Below are 25383 nucleotides of genomic sequence, written 5' to 3'. Positions count from 1 at the left end.
GGAGGTAGGCCCAGGTGAGGTCTGTCCTCTATAAGTGCTTTTCTAGTTGGTCATGTTTTAATTTACTGTATTTAAAAGTGCTTTGTTTCTTGTAAATATGCTGATCATCAGAGACATGGAAAAAGATCCCCACTAAATTTATGCAGTCATGTTGGTCTTCTGGTACGTACATACCTCGGTTTTAGGGTAATGGTTCGGTTTATTTCCGGTGCAGTAAGGTACCATAATGCAAAACATAAAACTGCTTAGCTTTTGTGCAAACTGCTTCAATTATTTTTTATATGACATATAAAAAAAATGCACAATTCTAGGAGGTGGTTACAGAATAAATACAAATACCGTATTTTTCGGACTATAAGTCGCAGTTTTTTTCATAGTTTGGCCGACTTATATATGTTTTTTTCCTTCTTTATCATGCATTTTCGGCAGGTGCGACTTATACTCTGGTGCGACTTATACTCCGAAAAATACGGTAGGTCCTCAAAACCAGGTGACAAGCAGAAAACCCAGGTGTGCAAGCAATCTCAGGGCATTCAATTGATCGCAGCAATTTATTTGGATGATTAAATGTTGTGATTAGTCAGCAAAAGTTGTGTCCACAGTCCAAGCATTGCGTTACCGTAAGCGAAGCATCTGATGCAAGCAGGATTGTTTTGTGTACAGTTTTTCTCTATCAGCAATAAGCCATTTACTGGAAGTTTATCCCTCCCAGTAAACAGGATGAGTAAGCAGTCAAGCAGATAAACACAAGAACCACTTCATGCAAGATTGTTGCCCATAAATGGAACACACATACAGATTGAATCGTACACAAATTAGACAAGGAGATAACTTATCAAATACAGGAATTAGAATCGTTCCTGTATTTTAAGACCCATCAAAGACTCATCAAAGCAATGAAATGGAACCAGTAAATAATTGATAACATGGTTATTAAAGTTATTTACTCCTTTTCTTTTGTTTTCTCAATGAGCAACTTACATGAACAGTGATTAGAGCTTATGAATTTAAGTGAAAAAAGAAAAACCTACAAATTCAGAAGGCTTTAATGCCTCACCTGGTGTAAACCACACCGCACGTCACGGACATACCGCAATCCCAGTTCAATATTCCTCACTGAAGTGATGGAGGAGAAAATAATGATATTGTGAAGAAATTTATAACATCAACTGATTGTAAGGGAAACCATACGGTTTTGTTAAAGGGGAACATTATCACCAGACCTATGTAAGCGTCAATATATACCTTGATGTTGCAGAAAAAAGACCATTTTTTTTTTTTAACCGATTTCCGAACTCTAAATGGGGGAATTTTGGCGAATTAAACACCTTTCTAATATTCGCTCTCGGAGCGATGACGTCACAACGTGGCGTCACATCGGGAAGCAATCCGCCATTTTCTCAAACACCGAGTCAAATCAGCTCTGTTATTTTCCCTTTTTTCGACTGTTCTCCGTACGTTGGAGACATCATGCCTCGTCGGTGTGTTGTCGGAGGGTGTAACAACACGAACAGGGACGGATTCAAGTTGCACCAGTGGCCCAAAGATGCGAAAGTGGCAAGAAATTGGACGTTTGTTCCGCACACTTTACCGACGAAAGCTATGCTACGACAGAGATGGCAAGAATGTGTGGATATCCTGCGACACTCAAAGCAGATGCATTTCCAACGATAAAGTCAAAGAAATCTGCCGCCAGACCCCCATTGAATCTGCCGGAGTGTGTGAGCAATTCAGGGACAAAGGACCTCGGTTGCACGGCAAGCAATGGCGGCAGTTTGTTCCCGCAGACGAGCGAGCTAAACCCCCTATCGACCCTAGCTTCCCTGGCCTGCTGACATCAACTCCAAAACTGGACAGATCAGCTTTCAGGAAAAGAGCGCAGATGCGGGTATGTCTGCAGAGTATATTAATTGATGAAAATTGGGCTGTCTGCACTCTCAAAGTGCATGTTGTTGCCAAATGTATTTCATATGCTGTAAACCTAGTTCATAGTTGTTAGTTTCCTTTAATGCCAAACAAACACATACCAATCGTTGGTTAGAAGGCGATCGCCGAATTCGTCCTCGCTTTCTCCCGTGTCGCTGGCTGTCGTGTCGTTTTCGTCGGTTTCGCTTGCATACGGTTCAAACCGATATGACTCAATAGCTTCAGTTTCTTCTTCAATTTCGTTTTCGCTACCTGCCTCCACACTACAACCATCCGTTTCAATACATGCGTAATCTGTTGAATCGCTTAAGCCGCTGAAATGCGAGTCTGAATCCGAGCTAATGTCGCTATATCTTGCTGTTCTTTCCGCCATGTTTGTTTGTGTTGGCTTCACTATGTGACGTCACAGGAAAATGGACGGGTGGTTAAAATCGGGCACTTCGAAGCTTTTTTTAGGGATATTGCGTGATGGGTAAAATTTTGAAAAAAACTTCGAAAAATATAATAAGCCACTGGGAACTGATTTTTAATTGTTTTAACCATTCTGAAATTGTGATAATGTTCCCCTTTAAAAAAAAGATTATCAAGAATATCTCAGTTCAATCAATGTACAGTCGTGGTCAAAAGTTTACATACACTTGTGAAGGACATAATGTCATGGCTGTCTTAAGTTTCCAATAATGTCTACAACTCTTATTTTTTTTGTGATTGGAGCACAAACTTGTTAGTCACAAAAAAAGTCATGAAGTTTGGTCCTATGTGAATATAATTATGGGTCTACTGAAAATGTGACCAAATCTGCTGGGTCAAAAGTATGGTAGGTATGTCAACTTTTGAGCACGACTGTACATCAGTCATTTATCATTTCAATCAGGTCAATTCCCACAGACAATAAAAAAAGGTAAACTAGTAAAGTAACCATTTAGCAATACACTACGACACTTGTAATCTATTGAAACAAAGCCGCATTCGTCTGTGCACATTTTTTATAAATATAACCCTTACGGACAGCAGTAATTAAACTTTAGAGGAACTGCATTCTCTTTGTTCCAGTTGCATAAACATTTATTTATGAGCTACAAGCAAAGAAGACATGTCAGCATAATTTAGTGGGATGTTGTGCGAAGAGTAATGATATAAAATGTGTACAAAATAAATCTTTTGAGGTTACTTGGGGTAAATAATGAACCGATTAAGTATAATTCATCAATCACATAACCTCTTTGAAACATAAGTGTGTTGCCCGAAAACAGTCCAATTTTCTTGTGGAATTCTTACCATGCAAACTTGGATAAAATACTTGTTGACTACTGCTGGTAAGTCAGCATTCCTTGTCAATCATGAGAGGATGCATGAAATATGCATTGACCTAATTATACATAAGCTAGACTGGATAGATGCTGGTTGAAATTAATCTGTAAATTAACTGGACCACGGTATGAAAACAGTCTCTCTATTTAATAAATGACCACAAAGAATAATAAACAGCATCTATTAATTGTATTGGATTAATGTGTGTATCGTTTTAGGTAATTTTTTTCCTTGGTGCCCTGCCTGCCTGAATGAGTGTCCCCCGCTTCATCTGCGACTTCCACTGTCACTATCGGACATTGAATCTCTTGCAATCGTCCACCAGCTTTCGCATTCTTTGAGCCCTTCTTTGAGCTCTTCTCTGAGAGTAAATCAGTTTCATCGCAGTTCTGAGAGGACTGTCCTGCGTGTCTCTTCAGGATCCCGGCGTCATCAAACAGCTCCTTGTGGCTTTTGACAGTCGCAGTCGGGACAACGGAACTAACGGTCGGACTGTTGCAGACGTTTGAAGCTCCGCCAGGCCTGCTGGTGGTCATGTCAAACACCTCCAGTCTGTTTTGCGACTCGTCCGTGAAACATTTAGGGGAATACTTGAAGGCGTTTCCCTGGTAAGCAAAGGGGGAGCTTGCGACTTGGCTGTGGTATTTGCCCTTCATCATTCCCAGCACCTCATAGCGGAAGCTGGAGATGTCCTGCTTGAGCTCCTGTTGATTAATAATCAAGTATGAGCAATTGCTGTGGTTACGAAGAACAAACTGCCCTACCTTGAAGTTCTCCTCAGTCAACCCTTCTTCCGTCTTTGCGTCTCTGATCTTCGCAGCTACATATCTTTTTACTAGGTTTCTCAAAACCCCCTGAAAAAATACACACCACTGATGTTGATGTTTTAGTAAAATACATTCCTGTGAACAATGGAGCCATCTAACCTGATACTGATGGTTTATTCGGACGTTGTCTGCTGCTCGTCTCTGAAATTAATAACACAAATTGCCCATCAATGATGTACTTTGTGTCTAGTATCAGTTTGTAACTGGTAGTGCTTGACCTCAAACTTCCCAAGAACTAGACTTATCTGATATAGCAATAAACGTTTTTAAAGGGGAACACTATCACAATTTCAGAAGGGTTAAAACCATTAAAAATCAGTTCCCAGTGGCTTATTTTATTTTTCGAAGTTTTTTTCAAAGTTTTACCCATCACGCAATATCCCTAAAAAAAGCTCCAAAGTGCCTGATTTTAACCATCGTTATATACACCCGTCCATTTTCCTGTGACGTCACATAGTGATGCCAATACAAACAAACATAGCGCATAGAACAGCAAGGTATAGCGACATTAGCTCGGATTCAGACTCGGATTTCAGCGGCTTAAGCGATTCAACAGATTACGCATGTATTGAAACGGATGGTTGTAGTGTGGAGGCAGGTAGCGAAAACGAAATTGAAGAAGAAACTGAAGCTATTGAGCCATATCGGTTTGAACCGTATGCAAGCAAAACCGACGAAAACGACGCAACAGGGGAGAAAGCGAGGACGAATTCGGCGATTGCCTTCTAACCAACGATTGGTATGTGTTTGTTTGGCATTAAAGGAAACTAACAACTATGAACTAGGTTTACAGCATATGAAATACATTTGGCAACAACATGCACTTTGAGAGTGCAGACAGCCCATTTCAGGCGCGCTAAGAACATATATTTTTCCACGATTTCAGCACTCAGGTTAACCATACCTAAATAGACACAAAATACTGCATTACACAAGACTACCCGAATGTACTCGAATGATTGAAAAAAAGAAATGTTTTTAAGCTAAATTATTGGTAAACACAGTTTATGTATAATAATTTACGTAAAACCGCGAGTAATGAATAAAGTTTTCATCAATTAATATATTCTGTAGACATACCCTCATCCGCTCTCTTTTCCTGAAAGCTGATCTGTCCAGTTTTGGAGTTGATGTCAGCATCTGCTTTGAGTGTCGCAGGATATCCACACATTCTTGCCATCTCTGTCGTAGCATAGCTTTCGTCGGTAAAGTGTGCGGAACAAACGACTGACCATTTCGTCGGCTTTCCCCACAGCCTCGTATTTTGAACAAATTTCGTCCAATTTCTTGCCACTTTCGCATCTTTGGGCCAATGGTGCAACTTGAATCCGTCCCTGTTCGTGTTGTTACACCCTCCGACAACACACCGACAAAAGTGAGAAAATGGCGAATTGCTTCCCGTCGCTCCGAGAGCGAATGATAGAAAGGCGTTTAATTCGCCAAAATTCACCCATTTAGAGTTCGGAAATCGGTTAAAAAAATATATGGTCTTTTTTCTGCAACATCAAGGTATATATTGACACTTACATAGGTCTGGTGATAATGTTCGCCTTTAATAATAATGGATTTGGTCTCAGTGCTTGACCTCAAACATCCCAAGAAATAGACTTCTCTAATGTAGCGATAAACTTTTGGAATCAGAAAGGATACGACCTTTTGAAAACTTTGAGACTTTGTTCACACTTGTAGTTTGGTACTGTGATCCGGACCAAAACATTAACAAAAGGTACTTGGCAGACACTTTGTTGTGGTTAGCTTTCACAAAGATACAAATGTTTGGCTGTCCAATACCCGAGACTGTAGACAAAAACTGGCACAACTGCCAACTGAATTATTTGAAAAGTTAGGTGTACAAAAATGGAAATGCCATTGAAACCATGGTTTCTTCTAACTGAACCAAACATGACAAATATAGATACCTCACTGCTAATACACCCTAAGAGTCAGAACAACTCTATGAAAATGAAACAAAGTAACTTACCCCTAAACTTTCGAAGGTTTCAAGTCTTTTTAGGCTTGGCCTTCTGAATAATCGTGCTTTTATCCACTCTGTCAGGTAATAAAAGGATTTAGGACTTGGTATTATATTGAACGGCGATGGCAAAGTCCCTCCCTCTTCAAAGTAGCTCATCCATAATTTAGTTCTGGCAAATTTCCACTCGATATCTGCGTGATCCTTGAAAGAAAACAACAGCAGAAATGTAAAAAACCCACAGAGACAAACAGATGTGGTTATACAATAGACCAGCTATACTCACTGCAATGTGCTGGTAGGAGTTGTTCATCATTGCAATGAGCATGTTGAGCAGCACTACCAAAGAGATTATGTTGTACGCGCCGAACATGGTGGTTCCGACAAACTCTGTGAACCTATGGTCCGGCTTCACTCGTGTCACGTAGAGGGAAATCAGGCCAAAGATAGACCAAAACAACGACTGCAGTGTATCAAATAACCTGGAAAATAAGTAAACGTTCATCTAATATGACCCGCTGATAAACAAGGGTGTTTATTTGCGTAATGCACTTGTACCGTACGTTGAGAAAGCGTTGTTTTGCCTACTACAGCGGATACCCCAGCAGTCTCTACCTTCGTCTGTTTTGTAGTAAAAGTAGAGTTGGTTGAGGCCATTGGCGAAAGCAAGCAGTACGAGGCAGTAGATGAAGAGGAACTTGAGGATGTCAAGAAGCATGCGGCCAAGCGAGATCTGCAGGGGGCCCAGGTGGGAGTTGGCGGTGAAAAGGCAAATGAGGCGCAGGGAGCTGAAGATGTTGGCGATGGCGAACAGCGCTTCGGCTATTAAGGTCGGGTGCAACATATGCCAGCTGCCTCGGGGTTTTTGCCCGCTATACTGGAAGATAAATCCAGGCTATCATCAATGATACTTGTAGTTAGATGCTCATACACACTGTGATCAAACACAGTCTTGTAGTCCTCCCTACCTTTGCATAGGCGACTATCTTCAGGGAAATGGTTGCAAGATACAATGAGTTCATGATGAAGTCCATTATGTTCCACCAGTCATCGATGTAGTCTTGGAAGCCGCTATCCCACATCTGCTTGATCTCCGTCCATATGAATCCTTGAAGACACGAGCAGAAACATGTTTCTATCGCTGCCATGAAGAAACCAAAAGGTGAACAGCTTAGACTATTTTGTTTACCAAGTACCCAGGGCAGGATCATCCACTCCACCCAGGTGGGCGCCGGACCCTGAAAGTCGTGTTCTGAGGCGGCAGTGTGCTGCGATGCCAAGAGGAGCAGCAAGAGGAACGTCAAGTAGGAAGCGGTGTGACAGATGAACTTGATGAAGGGCTTGCGGATCAATAGGCCGTAGCGGCTCTTGGGAGAGACCATGTAGAAGATGGAGAGCAACGGGAAGAGGAGCCCGATGAGGATGCACGTGATGAGCTTCATTGCCCAGTGACGCCTCCTCCAGCCCGGGAACTCGTCATACCACCGGGAGGCCAGCAGCTGCTGACAGTTGGGCTGGGCGACAAACTAAAACCAAGATTAGAAAATAGATAACTGGAAGTGTAATGGTTCTGTATGCGAAGACTGACTTTCTCCATGATGATCATTTTGACCTAGTTTTTGTTTATCATATCGGTTATCTGGAAGTCTCTGCAGAGAGTAGTGAGGACTAGGGATGTCCGATAATACTGGACTGCCGATATTATCGGCCGATAAATGCTTTAAAATGTAATATCGTAAATTAGCGGTATCTGTTTTAAAAAGTAAAATGTATGACTTTTTTAACGTCGCTGTGTACACGGACGTAGGGAGAAGCACTGAGCGCCAATAAACCTTAAAGGCACTGCCTTTGCGTGCCGGCCCAGTCACATAATATCTACGGCTTTTCACACACACAAGTGAATGCAAGGCATACAGGTCACACTGAGGGTGGCCGTATAAACAGCTTTAACACTGTTACAAATATGCGCCACACTGTGAACCCACACCAAACAAGAATGAAAAACACATTTTGGGAGAACCTTCCGCACCGTAACACAACAGAACAAATACTCGGAACCCCTTGCAGCACTAACTCTTCCGGGACGCTACAATATAGACCCCCGCTATCCCCTAAACCCAAACCCCGCCCACCTCAACCTCCTCATGCTCTCTCAGAGAGAGCATGTCCCAAATTCCAAGCTGCTGTTTTGAGGCATGTTAAAAAAAAGAATGCACTTTGTGACTTCAATAATAAATATGGCAGTGCCATGTTGGCATTTTTTTTCCATAACTTGAGTTGATTTATTTTGGAAAACCTTGTTACATTGTTTAATGCATCCAGCGGGGCATCACAACAAAATTAGGCATAATAATGTGTTAATTCCACGACTGTATATATCGGTATCGGTTGATATCGGAATCGGTAATCAAGAGTTGGACAATATCGGCAAAAAAGCCATTATCCGACATCTCTAGTGAGGACGGCAAAAAAGATCATCAGGACTCCACTTCCTCCTATCCGGGAAATCGCAAAAAGCCGCTGCCTGACCAGGGCTCAGAAAATCTGTAGGGACTCCTCCCACCCCCACCAAGGACTGTTCTCACTGCTGGACTCTAGAAAGAGGTTCCTTAGCCTGCGTAGCAGAACCTCCAGGTTTTGTAACAGCTTCTTCCCTCAGGCCATAAGGGTCTTGAACGCATCATAATAATCCCCTCAATTCCCCCCCTAAAAACGGATTAACTCGCTGGATTATAAAGACAATATAACATACATCCATAAACGTGGATGCATATGCAAAAGTGCAATACATTTATCTGGACAGTAATCTATTTATTTATATCTGCACCTTATTGCTCTTTTATCCTGCACTACAACGAGCTAATGCAACAAAATGTCGTTCTTATCTGTACTGTAAAGTTCAAATTTGAATGACAATAAAGGAAGTCTAAGTCTTATCGCATGACCAAACATTGCGTGTCATTTGTTTTATGATGTGCGACTGCCAAATAACCCGCCATCAGGCCAAAGATGTTGTTTTCCTGTGTGTAGTGTTTTAGTTCTTGTCTTGCGCTCCTATTTTCGTGGCTTTTTCTCTTTTTTTGGTATTTTCCTGTAGCAGTTTCACGTCTTCCTTTGAGCGATATTTCCCGCATCTACTTTGTTTTAGCAATCAAGAATAATTCAGTTGTTTTTATCCTTCTTTGTGGGGACATTGTTGATTGTCATGTCATGTTCGGATGTACTTTGCGCCACAGTAAGTCTTTGCTGTCGTCCAGCATTCTGTTTTTGTTTACTTTGTAGCCAGTTCAGTTTTAGTTTCGTTCTGCATAGCCTTCCCTAAGCTTCAATGCCTTTTCTTAGGGGCACTCACCTTTTGTTCATTACTTGGTATAACATATTGTCAGTTCTAAAGTTAAACTTAAAGTACCACTGATAGTCACACACACACACTAGGTGTGGTGAAATTACCCTCTACATTTGACCCATCCCCTTGTTCCACCCCCTGGGAGGTGAGGGGAGCATTAAGCAGCAGCGGTGGCCGTGCTCGGGAATCATTTTGGTGATTTAACTCCCAATTCCAAACCTATAATTTCTTTAATATTTCTATAATATTCTAGAACCTATTAAAGCGAGGGTTCTTAACCTTTTTGACCTCACGGCACAACTTTTCCACTACCAAGGGGCCCAAAGTCCACCTAAATATTAACACTGAATTAGTAACCTTATTCTTGATTATATTCATATTCAATAATTATTTCCAACCTACTTACAGTTTACAACCTTGTCAAATGATATGAAACCATGTGTTAATCACAAAAAATATTATTTTTTTAACACAAAAACCTGAGGCTAAGGTCAGGTTGATCAGAAAAATAAGTACTAACTCGAGATGTCTGATAATATCGGCCGATAAATGCTTTAAAATGTAGTATCGGAAATTATCGGTATCGTTTTTTTTTTTATCGGTATCGTTTTTTTTAAATTTTTTTAATTTGTATTAAATCAACATAAAAAACACAAGATACACTTACAATTAGTGCACCAACCCAAAAAACCTCCCTCCCCCATTTTCACACAAAAGGGTTGTTTCTTTCTGTTATTAATATTCTGGTTCCTACATTATATATCAATATATATCAATACAGTCTGCAAGGGATACAGTCCGTAAGCACACATGATTGTGCATGCTGCTGGTCTACTAATAGTACTAACCTTTAACAGTTAATTTTACTCATTTTCATTAAATACTAGTTTCTATGTAACTGTTTTTATATTTTTTTACTTTCTTTTTTTATTCAAGAAAATGTTTTTAATTTATTTATCTTATTTTATTTTATGAATTTTTAAAAAAAGGACCTTATCTTCACCATACCTGGTTGTCCAAATTAGGCATAATAATGTGTTAATTCCACGACTGTATATATTGGTTGATATCGGTATCGGTAATTAAAGAGTTGGACAATATCGGATATCGGCAAAAAGCCATTATCGGACATCCCTAGTACTAACCAAATGTACTGTATAAGAAAGGACTCATAAATAACTGCCAAACATTGTTTTACATATAATCATGTTGTGTTAAAATAAACACAATTAATACTGAATATGTTTCTGAACTAAACTGTCAATAAAATGAAAGTGTGAATAATAATACAGCTTTACCACTTTATTCATAATTTTTGCGCTTAAGAAACTTCTCTGACTATCTCCTGACTTCTTCTGTTTGTTTGATATTGTCATTACTGCCACAAGTGGTGGGAATGTGTATTACAATTGAGTACCGCTGCGGCCCATACGGACCACAGCTGAGACACAGATATTTATGGAGGCATTCTAGGGGGCCCAACAATGGTCCCCTATGGTTAAGATACACTGTATACAGTATGGAATCAGGACTCAAAATCAGATCAGCTCTGAGGCAAGGAAAATGGATCGGGATAGGAGGCCAAAAATGTTGATCGGGACATCCTTAAAAAAAGTGCTTTGTGTTATTTATTTTTAGGCATACTTGCCAACCCTCCCGGATTTTCCGGGAGACTCCCGAAATTCAGCGCCTCTCCCGAAAACCTCCCGGGACAAATTTTCTCCCGAAAATCTCCCGAAATTCAGGCAGACTCAGGTCCTCCACAATATAAAAAAGCGTACCTGCCCAATCACGTTATAACTATAGAATGATGGAGGGCGAGTTCTTGGTTTCTTATGTGGGTTTATTGTTAGGCAGTTTCATTAACGTCCTCCCAGCGTGGCAACAACACACAACAACAGCAGTCACTTTTTTGTATACCGTAAAGCAGTTCGTCTGCGTAAACAGCAATGTTGTGACACTCTTAAACAGGACAATACTGCCATCTAGTGCATTTGATGAAAGCACTTTTGTGCGTGCCACACATCAATGCATCATCAGAGAGGGTGTTCAGCATGGTTAGAAAAATAGTGACAGAGAATAGAACAAGGATGGACAATTCAACCCTTAACTCAACAATGAGTAGATGAGTGTTATGTGTGTGTATATGTGTAAATAAATGAACACTGAAATTCAAGTATTTATTTTATATATATATATATATATATATATATATATATATATATATATAATAAAAAAATAAAAAAATAAATATATATATATATATATATATATATATATATATATATATATATATATATATATGAAATACTTGACTTGGTGAATTCTAGCTGTGAATATACTCCTCCCCTTTTAGCCACGCCCCCGTCCCACCCCGACCACGCCCACCCCCACACCCTCCCCCTACCTCCCGAAATCGGAGGTCTCAAGGTTGGCAAGTATGTTTTTAGGAATGGATTAATGGGATTTACATGATTTCTTATGGGAAAATTGCTTCAGTTTGTATACTATTCAGTGTTTGGCAGACCTTTTGGAATGGATTATTACTAAAATTCCTAAAACATAGAGAAGGGGAAGGATTAAATTCAGTTTTGGTTGTGTTGAATTGGGCAAGTGTAAACGTGGTTTACTTAATGTACGTTTGTAACTTGTTAAGCATGTGCGGATAAAAATGAACCACACCATAAACATGCGCAACTGTTCGTCGTCTCTTTTATTTCTTAAAATGCGGTTTTTCATCCCCTGCTTTCTGACATTTCATAAAAGCATCTTCAAGACATAGTTTGGTGCTGACGGGAGTTCAATTCAACATAACCTCGTTAGAGCTAAGTGGATCCACATAATGGGGTGGACCATGAGGTCTTCTTTCCACGCCATGCTTCCTATCAGACGTCGGGAGCAGCCAAATTGCATGTTGCGGAACACTGTACACTGTACAGTCTGTGACGCCAAGCGTAGGATTTTTTTGGATTAGGATTTATATCTGTTCTTTGCAGCATTTGTTTAAAAGTAATTCTTGATAGCAGGATGTGAGAATGAAAAATGGAAACATACAATGATGTGGATCACCACTAAGTGCTTGTAATGGTCTGTAACCACCTGCCACGTCCCAGAGAACCACACTAGCAACCTGTAAAAAGTATGTGGTTATCATTAGTACTGCACTAAACATCATCCGTAGTACGAACAGGAAACTTTTAATGTACTGGTTTGCTGTTAGCTTACTTTTTTTTTGATGAATTGTACCCAATTTTTTGTCTGCTTTTCCTATCAAGAGTCGCCTTGTTTTGTTCTTTTACGCGGCATACTATTTCACCCCGAGTACAACAGGTACTTCGGGATATGAAGTTGGAATGGATTAATGGGATTTACATGATTTCTTATGATTTCTTCTGTGATGCAGCTCGTACCTTAACATGCATCGTGCATTGAAATGAATTGAAATCGGCCCTTGCCGGAGTTGCCCCCACCCCTAAAAAAAAACCAATAACCGCACATTAACATGTAACATGCCTTTTAAATTGGGATACAAATAAACTTTTAGATACATATTGTTTATTAAACAAGGAAAGTCACCTGTAAAGCAGTTTTTTCAAGACGATAATCTTGACTTTGAACACACTGGAACTCTCCTGAAGGAATCAATAAAGTACTATCTATCCATCTATCTATCTATCTATCTATCTATCTATCTATCTATCTATCTATCCCTCCATCTATCCATCCCTCCATCTATCCATCTATCTATCTACACACGAGTGAATAAAGTTCATACTTAGTCAACAGCCATACATGTCACACTAAGGGTGGCCGTATGAACAACGCCAACACTGTCATAAACCTGTGTCATATAGTGAAACCACACTAAAGAACAACGACAAACACATTTTGGGAGAATATTTGCACCGCAACACAACATAAACACTACAGAACAAATTCCCTGCAGCACCAACTCTTCCAGGTCGCTACAATATAACAAACACCATTGGTGGATGTACATCTAACATCCACTATAATGATACCAAGTACAGGAGCGTATCTAGTGGGGTGTGGGAAAAAATCGATTCGAATTCGAATCGCGATCCGCACGTTGTGCGATTCAGAATCGATTCTCATTTTAAAAGAATTGATTTTCTTTGAATTTTTTTTAATTGTTTTAAATTACCGTATTTTTCGGAGTATAAGTCGCACCGGAGTATAAGTCGCACCTGCCGAAAATGCATAATAAAAAAGGAAAAAAACATATATAAGTCGCACTGGAGCCCGGCCAAATTATGAAAAAAAACTGCGACTTAGAGTACGAAAAATAAGATACAGGTGCGTATATAGTAGGGGTGTGGGAAAAAATCGATTCGAATTCGAATCGCGATTCTCACGTTGTGCGATTCAGAATCGATTCTCATTTAAAAAAAAATCTATTTTCTTTTCATTTTAAATTTTTTTTTTTAAATTACCGTATTTTTCGGAGTATAAGTCGCACCGGAGTATAACTCGCACCTGCCGAAAATGCATAATAAAAAAGGAAAAAAACATATATAAGTCGCACTGGAGCCCGGCCAAACTATGAAAAAAACTGCGACTTAAAGTCCGAAAAATACGGTACAGGTGCGTATCTAGTAGGGGTGTGGGAAAAAATCGATTCGAATTCGAATCGCAATTCTCACGTTGTGCGATTCAGAATCAATTCTCATTTTTTAAAAATCGTTTTTCTTTGAATTTTTTTAAATTTTTTTAAATTATTGTATTTTTCGGAGTATAAGTCGCACCGGAGTATAAGTCGCACCTGCCGAAAATGCATAATAAAAAAAGCAAAAAAACATATATAAGTCTCACTGGAGCCCGGCCAAACTATGAAAAAAACTGCGACTTAGAGTCCGAAAAATCAATTCAACAAAACAATACACAGCAATTCCATAACAATGCAATCCAATTCCAAAACCAAACCCGACCCAGCAACACTCTGAACTGCAATAAACAGAGCAATTGAGAGGAGACACAAACACGACACAGAACAAACCAAAAGTAGTGAAACAAAAATGAATATTATCAACAACAGTATCAACATTAGTTACGATTTCAACATAGCAGTGATTAAAAATCCCTCATTGACATTATCATTAGACATTTATAAAAAAAATAAAAATAAAAGAACAATAGTGTCACAGTGGCTTACACTTGCATCGCATCTCATAAGCTTGACAGCAAACTGTGTCCAATCTGTGTCCAATATTCTCACAAAGATAAAATAAGTCATATTTTTGGTTCATTTAATAGTTAAAACAATTTTACATTATTGCAATCAGTTGATAAAACATTGTCCTTTACAATTATAAAAGCTTTTTACAAAAATCTACTACTCTGCTTGCATGTCAGCAGACTGGGGTAGATCCTGCTGAAATCCTATGTATTGAATGAATAGAGAATCTTTTTGAATCGGGAAAAAAATCGGTTTTGAATCAAGAATCGTGTTGAATTGAAAATAAATCGATTTTGAATCGAATCGTGACCCCAAGAATCGATATTGAATCGAGTCGTGGGACACCCAAAGATTCACAGCCCTAGTATCTAGTTGATACTACGATGGATATTCTTTAGCATCACAACATTTTCCTGGCACTGAACCTGCAAAAAATAGTTCCTCTCAGGTTTCTCAGTGTTTCCATTTTCACACTTAGCACTATTTTGTAACACTGTGTTGGGCGTTTCTTACATATTCCTTATTTTAGCACCGTCATTTTAAGAGGTTATTGGTAAGTGTTCAATGTGATTTTAGTGTTGTTTTTTTTTATGGATGTGTTGACAAGTCATTAAAAATATAAATAATTGTCAACATCAACCAATATAAAACACTTATATCGTGATACAGTTTTCTATATTGCCCAGCTCTAATTACTACATACCTGGGTTCAATTGTATCACTTTCTGCGGGTGTAATTGCCAAGCATGAGCATTTTTGTCCATATATAAACCATGAACAACATATTTTATTAACTACAAATGGTTCTTTATTAGGCCAATCCAAAAAAAAACAAAAAACGATTCTTGTAAATAATATAATGTTCTCCGAGTCATTAAAATATTATGAGTTTCATCACTTATTTGTCATTACCCCCAATTATCCAATCGCCATGGGGACTGGGTTGGCGGGTGTAATGCATGACATTCAGAACCCGCCTGGCAATTACATGTCCCTCAGGACACCTCAGCCCATTAAGGCCCATTTGTGGCTCATCTTGACGCCGTTCTTCTCCTCAAGGCCACATTGTTGTTCTTCAGTGCATCACTTTTATGTTTCTGTCCCTTTCAGGAGCAATAGCTAATGTTTTACAGCATTTTGCTCATAAAAACGTAGCGAGAATAATGGCTAATTGAGGCTAATGCCACATTTATTCACCTGACTTTGACTTGCATCTTCGTAAAGTGGATATACAAGTTGTTTTTTTTTATAGCAGTGTTCCTTAACCATAGGGCCAGGCCCCATTGTTGGGCCGCCAAAAATATCTGTTTCTCAGCAGCGGTACTCAGTTGTAATTAGAGATTTACGATATTATCGGCCTGCCGATATTATCGGCCGATAAATGCGTTAAAATTTAATATCGGAAATTATCAGTATCGTTTTTTTTATTATCGGTATCGTTTTTTTGTTGTTTTTTTAAATTAAATCAACATAAAAAACACAAGATACTCTTACAATTAGTGCACCAACCCAAAAAAAAAAACCCTCCCCCGTTTACACTCATTCACACAAAAGGGTTGTTTCTTTGTGTTATTAATATTCTGGTTCCTACATTATATATCAATATATATCAATACAGTCTGCAAGGGATACAGTCCGTAAGCACACATGATTGTGCGTGCTGCTGGTCCACTAATAGTACTAACCTTTAACAGTTAATTTTACTCATTTTCATTAATTACTAGTTTCTATGTAACTGTTTTTATATTGTTTTACTTTCTTTTTTATTCAAGAAAATGTTTTTAATTTATTTATCTTATTTTATTTTTTTTAATTTTTTAAAGTACCTTATCTTCACCATACCTGGTTGTCCAAATTAGGCATAATAATGTGTTACTTCCACGACTGTATATATCGGTTGATATCGGTATCGGTTGCTATCGGTATCGGTAATTAAAGAGTTGGACAATATCGGAATATCGGATATCGGCCAAAAGCCATTATCGGACATCCCTAGTTGTAATACACTTTTACACCACTTATGGCAGTAATGACTATTTCAAAAGAGCTAAAGTCATAGCGAAGTTTCTTAAGTGCAAAAATTATGACTAAAGCAACAAAGCTGTATTTTCATCCATCCATCCATTTTCTACCGCTTATTCCCTTTGGGGTCGCGGGGGCGCTGGAGCCTATCTCAGCTACAATCGGGCGGAAGGCGGGGTACACCCTGGACAAGTCGCCACCTCATCGCAGGGCCAACACAGATAGACAGGCAACATTCACACTCACATCCACACACTAGGGCCAATTTAGTGTTGCCAATCAACTTATCCCCAGGTGCATGTCTTTGGAAGTGGGAGGAAGCCGGAGTACCCGGAGGGAACCCACGCAGTCACGGGGAGAACATGCAAACTCCACACAGAAAGATCCCGAGCCCGGGATTGAACCCAAGACTACTCAGGGTTCAATCCCGGGCTCGGGATCTTTCTGTGTGGAGTCTGTATTTTCATTTGCACTTAAATTTTATTGACAGTTTAGTTCAGAAACATATTCATGAATAATTTTGTTTATTTATTTTAGCACAACATAAATAAATGTATGTACATTTGTTTTCCGTCAGTTATTTATAAATCACCTCACATTTATTTTTATTTTTATTGTCTGCATTTTAATTTTGCTTTTATTTTCTTTCATTTCACTTTGTTGTCTGTGAAGCACTTTGAGTCTGCCTTGTGTATGAAAAGCGCTATACAAATAAAGTTGTCTTGCCTTGCCTTGTGCAGTTTGTTTGGTCAGTACTTATTTTTCTAATCAGCCTGACCTAAGCTTAAGAATTATGTGATAGATAAATAATAATCTTTGTAATTAACACAAGGTTTCATATCATCTGACAAGGTTGTAAACCAGGGGTGTCAAACGTACGGCCCGAGGGCCGGATCAGGCCCGTGAACAGGTTTAATCCGGCCCGCGGGATGAGTTTGGTAAGTATAAAAATTAACTTGACATTTTTGAATGAAAGAAAGAGCTGTTCTCAATGTGTCCACTGGATGTCGCCATAACAATACTTTGTATCTGTCACGAAGGCGTGAAGGTAGGATTTGATTTATTTAAAATAAATCACCCAACTACCAAAATACAGGCAAACAACAAAAAGGCAAGCGTGCCTATCACACGGGAAGCTAGGACTTAGCATAGGCTATGGCATGGAACAAACAAAACTTACTTGGCATAAGTGTGACGCAAACAATGAAGCCAGGACGAGTGATCAACAAAGGCAGGCTTAAAAAGTGGTCTCTTGATTACAAACAGGTGTGTCCCGAACGCAAAAGGCAGGTGAAAATCATAAGTCGCCATGGAAACTAAAACAAACAAGGGTGCACAAAAACAGGAACTAGTGGAGTCTTAAAACTAACAGAAAATAACAAAAACATGTTCCAGACCACAGATCATGACAGTATCTTTGTAGACGATGCTACATATGTACAAAATAAACCACATGATGTTAGTCGAGGAAAATGATTACACTACATAAATAACATAATGTAATTTGATTCTGATTAGAGATGCCTGATAAATGCGTTAAAATGTAATATCGGAAATTATCGGTATCGTTTTTTTTATTATCGGTATTGTTATTTTTTTGTTTTGTTTTTTTGTTTTTGTTTTTTTTATTAAATCAACATAAAAAACACAAGATACACTTACAATTAGTGCACCAACCCAAAAAAACCTCCCTCCCCCATATATATATATATTCACACAAAAGGGTTGTTTCTTTCTGTTATTAATATTCTAGTTCCTACATTATATATCAATATATATCAATACAGTCTGCAAGGGATACAGTCCGTAAGCACACATGATTGTGCGTGCTGCCGGTCCACTAATAGTACTAACCTTTAACAGTTAATTTTACTCATTTTCATTAATTACTAGTTTCTATGTAACTGTTTTTATATTGTTTTACTTTCTTTTTTATTCAAGAAAATGTTTTTAATTTATTTATCCTATTTTATTTTATGAATTTTTTAAAAGTACCTTATATTCACCATACGTGGTTGTCCAAATTAGGCATAGTGATGTGTTAATTCCACGACTGTATATATCGGTTGATATCGGTATCGGTAATTAAAGAGTTGGACAATATCGGACATGCCTAATTTTGATATTATCTGTTTTAGCTTGATAGATTGAAAATGAACACCAATGAGTTAACGACAAATAAAGACAGAATACAATTAGCCGCAACATGTAAGTGTAAATGAAACAACAACTTTATGATTCGTACAATTTCAGAATGTGCTTGTTCTATTTTTAAACAAAGAAAACAATCTGAAGTGGTCTTTATTTTTAAGTTATCGTGCCGTGATTTTACCAGGGAGTAGACTTTTCTCCATGTGGCCCCCGATCTAAAATGAGTTTGACACCCCTGTTGTAAACTGTAAGTAGTTTAGGGTAACACTTTAGTATGGGGAACACATATTCACCATTAATTAGTTGCATGTTAACATGCAATTTAGTAACATATCGGCTCTTAATTAGTCATTATTAAGTACTTATTAATGCCTTATTCTGCATGGCCTTATTTAGCCATTAACTAAGAGTCTTCCCTCAATAACCTCAGAATTATTGCTTATTAGTAACCCGAACCCGTATATGTTCCCCTAGTGCGGGGGTCGGCAACCCGCGGTTCTAGAGCCGCATGCGGCTCTTTAGCGCCGCCGTAGTGGCTCTCTGGAGCTTTTTCAAAAATGTATGAAAAATGGAAAAAGATGAGGGGAAAAAAATATATTTTTCGTGTTAATATGGTTTCTGTAGGGAGGACAAACATGACACAAACCTCCCTAAGTGTTATAAAGCACACTGTTTGTATTAAACAAGCTTCACTGATTCGAGTATTTGGCGAGCGCCGTTTTGTCCTACTAATTTTGGCGGTCCTTGAACTCACCGCAGTTTGTTTACATGTATAACTTTCTCCGACTTTCTCGGACGTGTTTTATGCCACTTCTTTTTCTGTCTCATTTTGTCCACCAAACTTTTAACGTTGTGCATGAAAGGTGAGTTTTGTTGATGTTATTGACTTGTGTGGAGTGCTAATCAGGCATATTTGGTCACTGCATGACTGCAAGCTAATCGATGCTAACATGCTATTTAGGCTAGCTATATGTACATATTGGATCATTATGCCTCATTTGTGGGTATATTTGAGGTCATTTAGTTTCCTTTAAGTCATATTAATTCAATTTATATCTCATGACACACTGTCTGTATGTAATATGGCTTTTAATTTTTTGAGGCTCCAGACAGATTTGTTTTTGTATTTTTGGTCCAATATGGCTCTTTCAACATTTTGGGTTGCCGACCCCTGTCCTAGTGTCCAAATAACTCTAAATTACCTAGTTTAGATATAATTATTGAATATGATTAAAATCAAGAGTATGTCTCCGCCACTGTGCGCGCTTTTCGTTTGTACTTTTTTAATGTCAAGACTTGATCCTTGGGTTTTGTTTTTCTAGAAGGCAACGGAAAGTTGGCTCGGGCGAGACGGGAATGTGAGTACATAATTCTTTATTACTATCAAAAAAGTTCAAACGAAAAGCGCACACAGTGGCGGAGAACAAACTATGAAACCACAATGACTATAGCACAAAGGCAATTAACTAAGAACACGGTACAAAACACTTACTGTGGCATGGTACTGTGAACATGGCTTGAGAGGATAAATAGTGTGCAGAGCATAAATGCGGATGTCGCCAGGCTGACCAACAGAAAAAGAAAAGCTTAAATAACAGACATGATTAACGAAAACAGGTGCGTGACGTGACAGGTGAAAACTAATGGGTTGCTATGGAAACAAAACAAGGGAGTGAACAACCAGAAACTAAAGAGTCCAATAACTAAACAAAACAAAACATGACTAAAACAAAAACATGATCAACACAGACATGACAAAAACTAAATTATTTACAATTGCAGACACAAGGTTTCGTGCAGCTTCACTCATTGTAAAGGAATACGGAAGTCCACGCAGGAGAAAAATGACTACAAAGATGGTGTCTGGGTTTTTCTTATATATATATATAAATACTTATTAAGTCTTTCATACATATATATATGCTGTATATATATACTGTGTGTATATATATATATATATGTATATATATATATATATATATATATATATATATATATATATATATATATATATATATATATATATATATATATATAAGGTCGCAGAGAAAATGCGGACTGGATTTTGAGTGATGTCGGCATTTTCTATATGAACAAGTGGAATGGATTGGATACTGACGCACTAAAGGGGCTCTCTACCTTACGCTAGGAAGTGAGGGGAAACTGAGTGAATAATGACAGGTTATATGATTATTTATTTAAACTCGTATTCGGGCAACTTTATAATGAATATGTCGGCATGTATTTGTAAACATTTTTTTTTTTTTTTTTTTTAACACCAAATTATTTAGGGGGGCTGAAGAATATTTTAGGGGGGCTTGACCCCTCCTAAAATAGGCCTAGCAACGCCAATGGTATGATTATTAATTCAGTGTATTTAAGTGGGCCCCTCCGTAGTGGCAATAATGTTAAGAACCCCTGCTTGAAAGCATCTTCTTACCTCTTTCTGGGAGTATTTGATAGCTAACTTCACCCTGGCCAGATCGTTGCCGTTCTCATCCAGCAGGGGGTTGATGTCGTCACGGTGGTTGAGGATGATTTCCAGCTCTTTGGAGCTCCTGGTTTGGTCCAGGAGGGCCTTGGCAAACTGCTCACACAATTGCGACAGCTCTTCGTACTCGGACTTGAACTCGTTCTCCACCCTGCTGAGCTCCTTCAGCTCCCAGCTGAGCTGAAAGGACGTGAGGAAAGGGTCCTCGCTGGAGAGTGCGATCAGGGACGGGCTGGCCAGCGCCTTGTAAACGTTGAGGCGGGAGTGCGAGTGGCGCAAGCCGTCCACGTCCGGGCTGGACCCGCACTCCAGGCAGTTGCAGAGCACGGCGTGCGGCTGCGGTATGGACACGCCTCGCTGCACCAGCAGTTTGATGATCTCGTAGTTGTTGGTGTGGGCTGCCAGGATGATGGGAGTGATGTCTGGGGTGAAGTTTGAAAACTGTTTGTCCAGCAGGATTGGGGGGACCTTTACAGAAGACACAGAAACATTAGTGGGGTCAGAGTTCACTGATGTTTGGGCTAGATCCTAGTGGCTCCTTGGACCTCTTTCAGAGATGTGTGAAAAAGGCAAAAGATGAAGAAAAAAATATATTTTTTGTTTAAAGGGGAACATTATCACAATTTCAGAAGGGTTAAAACCATTAAAAATCAGTTCCCAGTGGCTTATTTTATTTTTCGAAGTTTTTTTCAAAATTTTACCCATCACGCAATATCCCTAAAAAAAAGCTTCAAAGTGTCTGATTTTAACCATCGTTATATACACCCGTCCATTTTCCTGTGACGTCACACAGTGATGCCAATACAAACAAACATGGCGCATAGAACAGCAAAGTATAGCGACATTAGCTCGGATTCAGACTCGGATTTCAGCGGCTTAAGCGATTCAACAGATTACGCATGTATTGAAACGGATGGTTGTAGTGTGGAGGCAGGTAGCGAAAATGAAATTGAAGAAGAAACTGAAGCTATTGAGCCATATCGGTTTGAACCGTATGCAAGCGAAACCGACAAACGACACGACAGCCAGCGACACGGGAGAAAGCGAGGACGAATTCGGCGATCGCCTTCTAACCAACGATTGGTATGTGTTTGTTTGGCATTAAAGGAAACTAACAACTATGAACTAGGTTTACAGCACTTTGAGAGTGCAGACAGCCCAATTTTCATCAATTAATATATTCTGTAGACATACCCTCATCCGCTCTCTTTTCCTGAAAGCTGATCTGTCCAGTTTTGGAGTTGATGTCAGCAGGCCAGGGAAGCTAGGGTCGATATTCTTCTCTTGATCATCTTCGGTGGCATAAGGGGCGGTGTGAGCCAAGACATCCAGGGGGTTTAGCTCGCTCGTCTGCGGGAACAAACTGCCGCCATTGCTTGCCGTGCTACCGAGGTCCTTTGTCCCTGAATTGCTCACACACTCCGGCAGATTCAATGGGGGTCTGGCGGAAGATTTCTTTGACTTTATCGTTGGAAATGCATCTGCTTTGAGTGTCGCAGGATATCCACACATTCTTGCCATCTCTGTCGTAGCATAGCTTTCGTCGGTAAAGTGTGCGGAACAAACGTCCAATTTCTTGCCACTTTCGCATCTTTGGGCCACTGGTGCAACTTGAATCCGTCTCTGTTCGTGTTTTTACACCCTCCGACAACACACCGACGAGGCATGATGTCTCTAAGGTATGGAAAACAGTCGAAAAAACGGAAAATAACAGAGCTGATTTGACTCGATGTTTGTAATGTGTTTGAGAAAATGGCGGATTGCTTCCCGATCGCTCCGAGAGTAAATAATAGAAAGGCGTTTAATTCGCCAAAATTCACCCATTTAGAGTTTGGAAATCGGTTAAAAAAATATATGGTCTTTTTTCTGCAACATCAAGGTATATATTGACGCTTACATAGGTCTGGTGATAATGTTCCCCTTTAATATATTTTCTGTAGGAGAACAAACATGACACAAACCTTCCTAGTTGGTAGAAATCCCACTGTTTATGTCATATACGCTTCACCGATGAGAGCATTTGGCAAGCACCGTTTTGTCCTAATAATGTCAGCGATCCTTGAACTCATCGCAGTTTGTTTACATGTGCAACTTTCTCTGATGCTGCCACAGAAAGACTCGTTCTTTGTGTCATTTTGTCCACCAAACATTTTATGCTGTGAGTTGGATACGCAGACATGGTACCGTGAGTACGCTTCCAAACATTCGATCGCTTGCCCGTACGTGCGTGCCGCTATGTGCATGTCACGTACGTAACTTTGGGGACTTTGGGGAAATATATGTGCTGTATGAACTTTGGGGAGGTGAACGGTACTTTGGGCTGTGGGATTGAGTGTGTTGTGCAGGTGTTTGAGTTGTATTGGCGGGTTATATGGACGGGAGGGGGGAGGTGTTTGTTATGCGGGATTAATTTGTGGCATATTAAATATAAGCATGGTTGTGTTGTGGCTAATAGAGTATATATATGTCTTGTGTTTATTTACTGTTTTAGTCATTCCCAGCTGAATATCAGGTCCCACCCGCCTCTCACAGCATCTTCCCTATCTGAATCGCTCCCACTGACCTCTAGTTCTTCGCTCTCACTTTCCTCATCCACGAATCTTTCATCCTCGCTCAAATTAATGGGGAAATCGTCGCTCTCTCGGTCCGAATCGCTCTCGCTGCTGGTGGCCATGATTGTAAACAATGTGCGGATGTGAGGAGCTCCACAACCTGTGATGTCACGCGCATATTGTCTGCTACTTCCGGTACAGGCAAGGCTTTTTTATCAGCGACCAAAAGTTGCGAACTTTATCGTCGATCGGGGCGGTATAGCTCGGTTGGTAGAGCGGCCGTGCCAGCAACTTGAGGGTTGCAGGTTCGATCCCCGCTTCCGCCATCCTAGTCACTGCTGTTGTGTCCTTGGGCAAGACACTTTACCCACCTACTCCCAGTGCCACCCACACTGGTTTAAATGTAACTTAGATATTGGGTTTCACTATGTAAAGCGCTTTGAGTCACTAGAGAAAAGCGCTATATAAATATAATTCACTTCACTTCACGATGTTCTCTACTAAATCCTTTCAGCAAAAATATGGCAATATCACGAAATGATCAAGTATGACACATAGAATGGACCTGCTATCCCCGTTTAAATAAGAAAATTGCATTTCAGTAGGCCTTTAATGATATTGTCTTGTAGTGTTTGCGTTTGTTGTGACCTTTCTAAGCCACCTTAGCTCTCCGCCATTCTTGTTTTAATGACTGATGGCGTCGGGCAGACAGACTTAAGTAGCGTTTAAATTCTTTATCAATAACAGTGCTGAACTTCATATAAAGTCTGCCGTTCTTAAATCCAATGTTTTCTTTTTTTTAGTATCGATAAAATCGATTAAATGCCTTTTAAAATAATTTTAGATCGATACACAGTTTACGGAAGGCCAACTTGCCGAGCACATGATGTAGTTGAATTTAGGAATATAAATCGATCCATCAATGAATCATTACACCCCTACTATCTAGGCTGCGATTCTTTGTGATTGAAAACCGTACCGTTTCCATCATCCAGCCTGAAATTGTTTATCTTAAAAAGTGTTCTGGTCTTGGTCCATTTGCAAACAATGTGCAGATTTCCAAACCCTTCCCTTGAAATGTGGTTTGAAAGTGTCTAATTTCCATGCCTTTTGTCTTTGACCATCTTGTCAAACATCAAGCTTGCAGCTAATGACTTGCGGTTCATCCAGCCTCATTACACGCCCCCACCCCCCCGGGTGCAAACAACTCCCTTTTTCGCAGACCCATTACAAGCTGCAAGATTCATACAGAAATAAAATCATTTGAAGGCGGAAGTAGAAGCTAAGTGGCGAAGAAAGCGCTTTAAAGTGTACTATCGGGGTATTCCAAAATGTGTGGAGAAGAGAATGATCCTGAAAGAAGCAATTCCAACTTAAAATAACAGCATAGTAAATAGACTAATGTTTGTTTTTGTCATGGTGATTCTGGATCACATTTCTCATGTTGCGTTACAATCCACATTATTGTGCAGTAATTGTACAAACTTTAATAGGAGGTTAAGCTAGGGTAGACTGTATTTATCCTACAATGGGGAAATGATTTATTATTCATGTATTATAATTATTTATTGAGTCATTAATTATTATG

General features: G+C 39.4%; 1 protein-coding gene across 1 annotated transcript in view; it reads right to left on the bottom strand.

Moving 5' to 3' along the window:
* Positions 1-3434: 3434 nt before the first annotated feature.
* Positions 3435-25383, bottom strand: part of LOC133614904 (short transient receptor potential channel 4-like) — a 36879-nt gene continuing 14930 nt past the window's right edge. The window contains exons 3-11 of the mRNA XM_061973267.1: positions 21193-21711; positions 7226-7562; positions 7005-7144; positions 6600-6913; positions 6323-6518; positions 6046-6240; positions 4164-4205; positions 4002-4091; positions 3435-3941 (exon numbers count right to left, since the gene is read on the bottom strand). Coding sequence (XP_061829251.1) covers positions 3435-3941; positions 4002-4091; positions 4164-4205; positions 6046-6240; positions 6323-6518; positions 6600-6913; positions 7005-7144; positions 7226-7562; positions 21193-21711 — 2340 coding nt within the window. The remainder of the gene's footprint in view (positions 3942-4001; positions 4092-4163; positions 4206-6045; positions 6241-6322; positions 6519-6599; positions 6914-7004; positions 7145-7225; positions 7563-21192; positions 21712-25383) is intronic.

This window comes from Nerophis lumbriciformis, linkage group LG17, assembly GCF_033978685.3.
Source record: "Nerophis lumbriciformis linkage group LG17, RoL_Nlum_v2.1, whole genome shotgun sequence".
Lineage (NCBI taxonomy): Eukaryota > Metazoa > Chordata > Actinopteri > Syngnathiformes > Syngnathidae > Nerophis > Nerophis lumbriciformis.
This window is presented reverse-complemented; position numbering and strand designations above follow the sequence as displayed.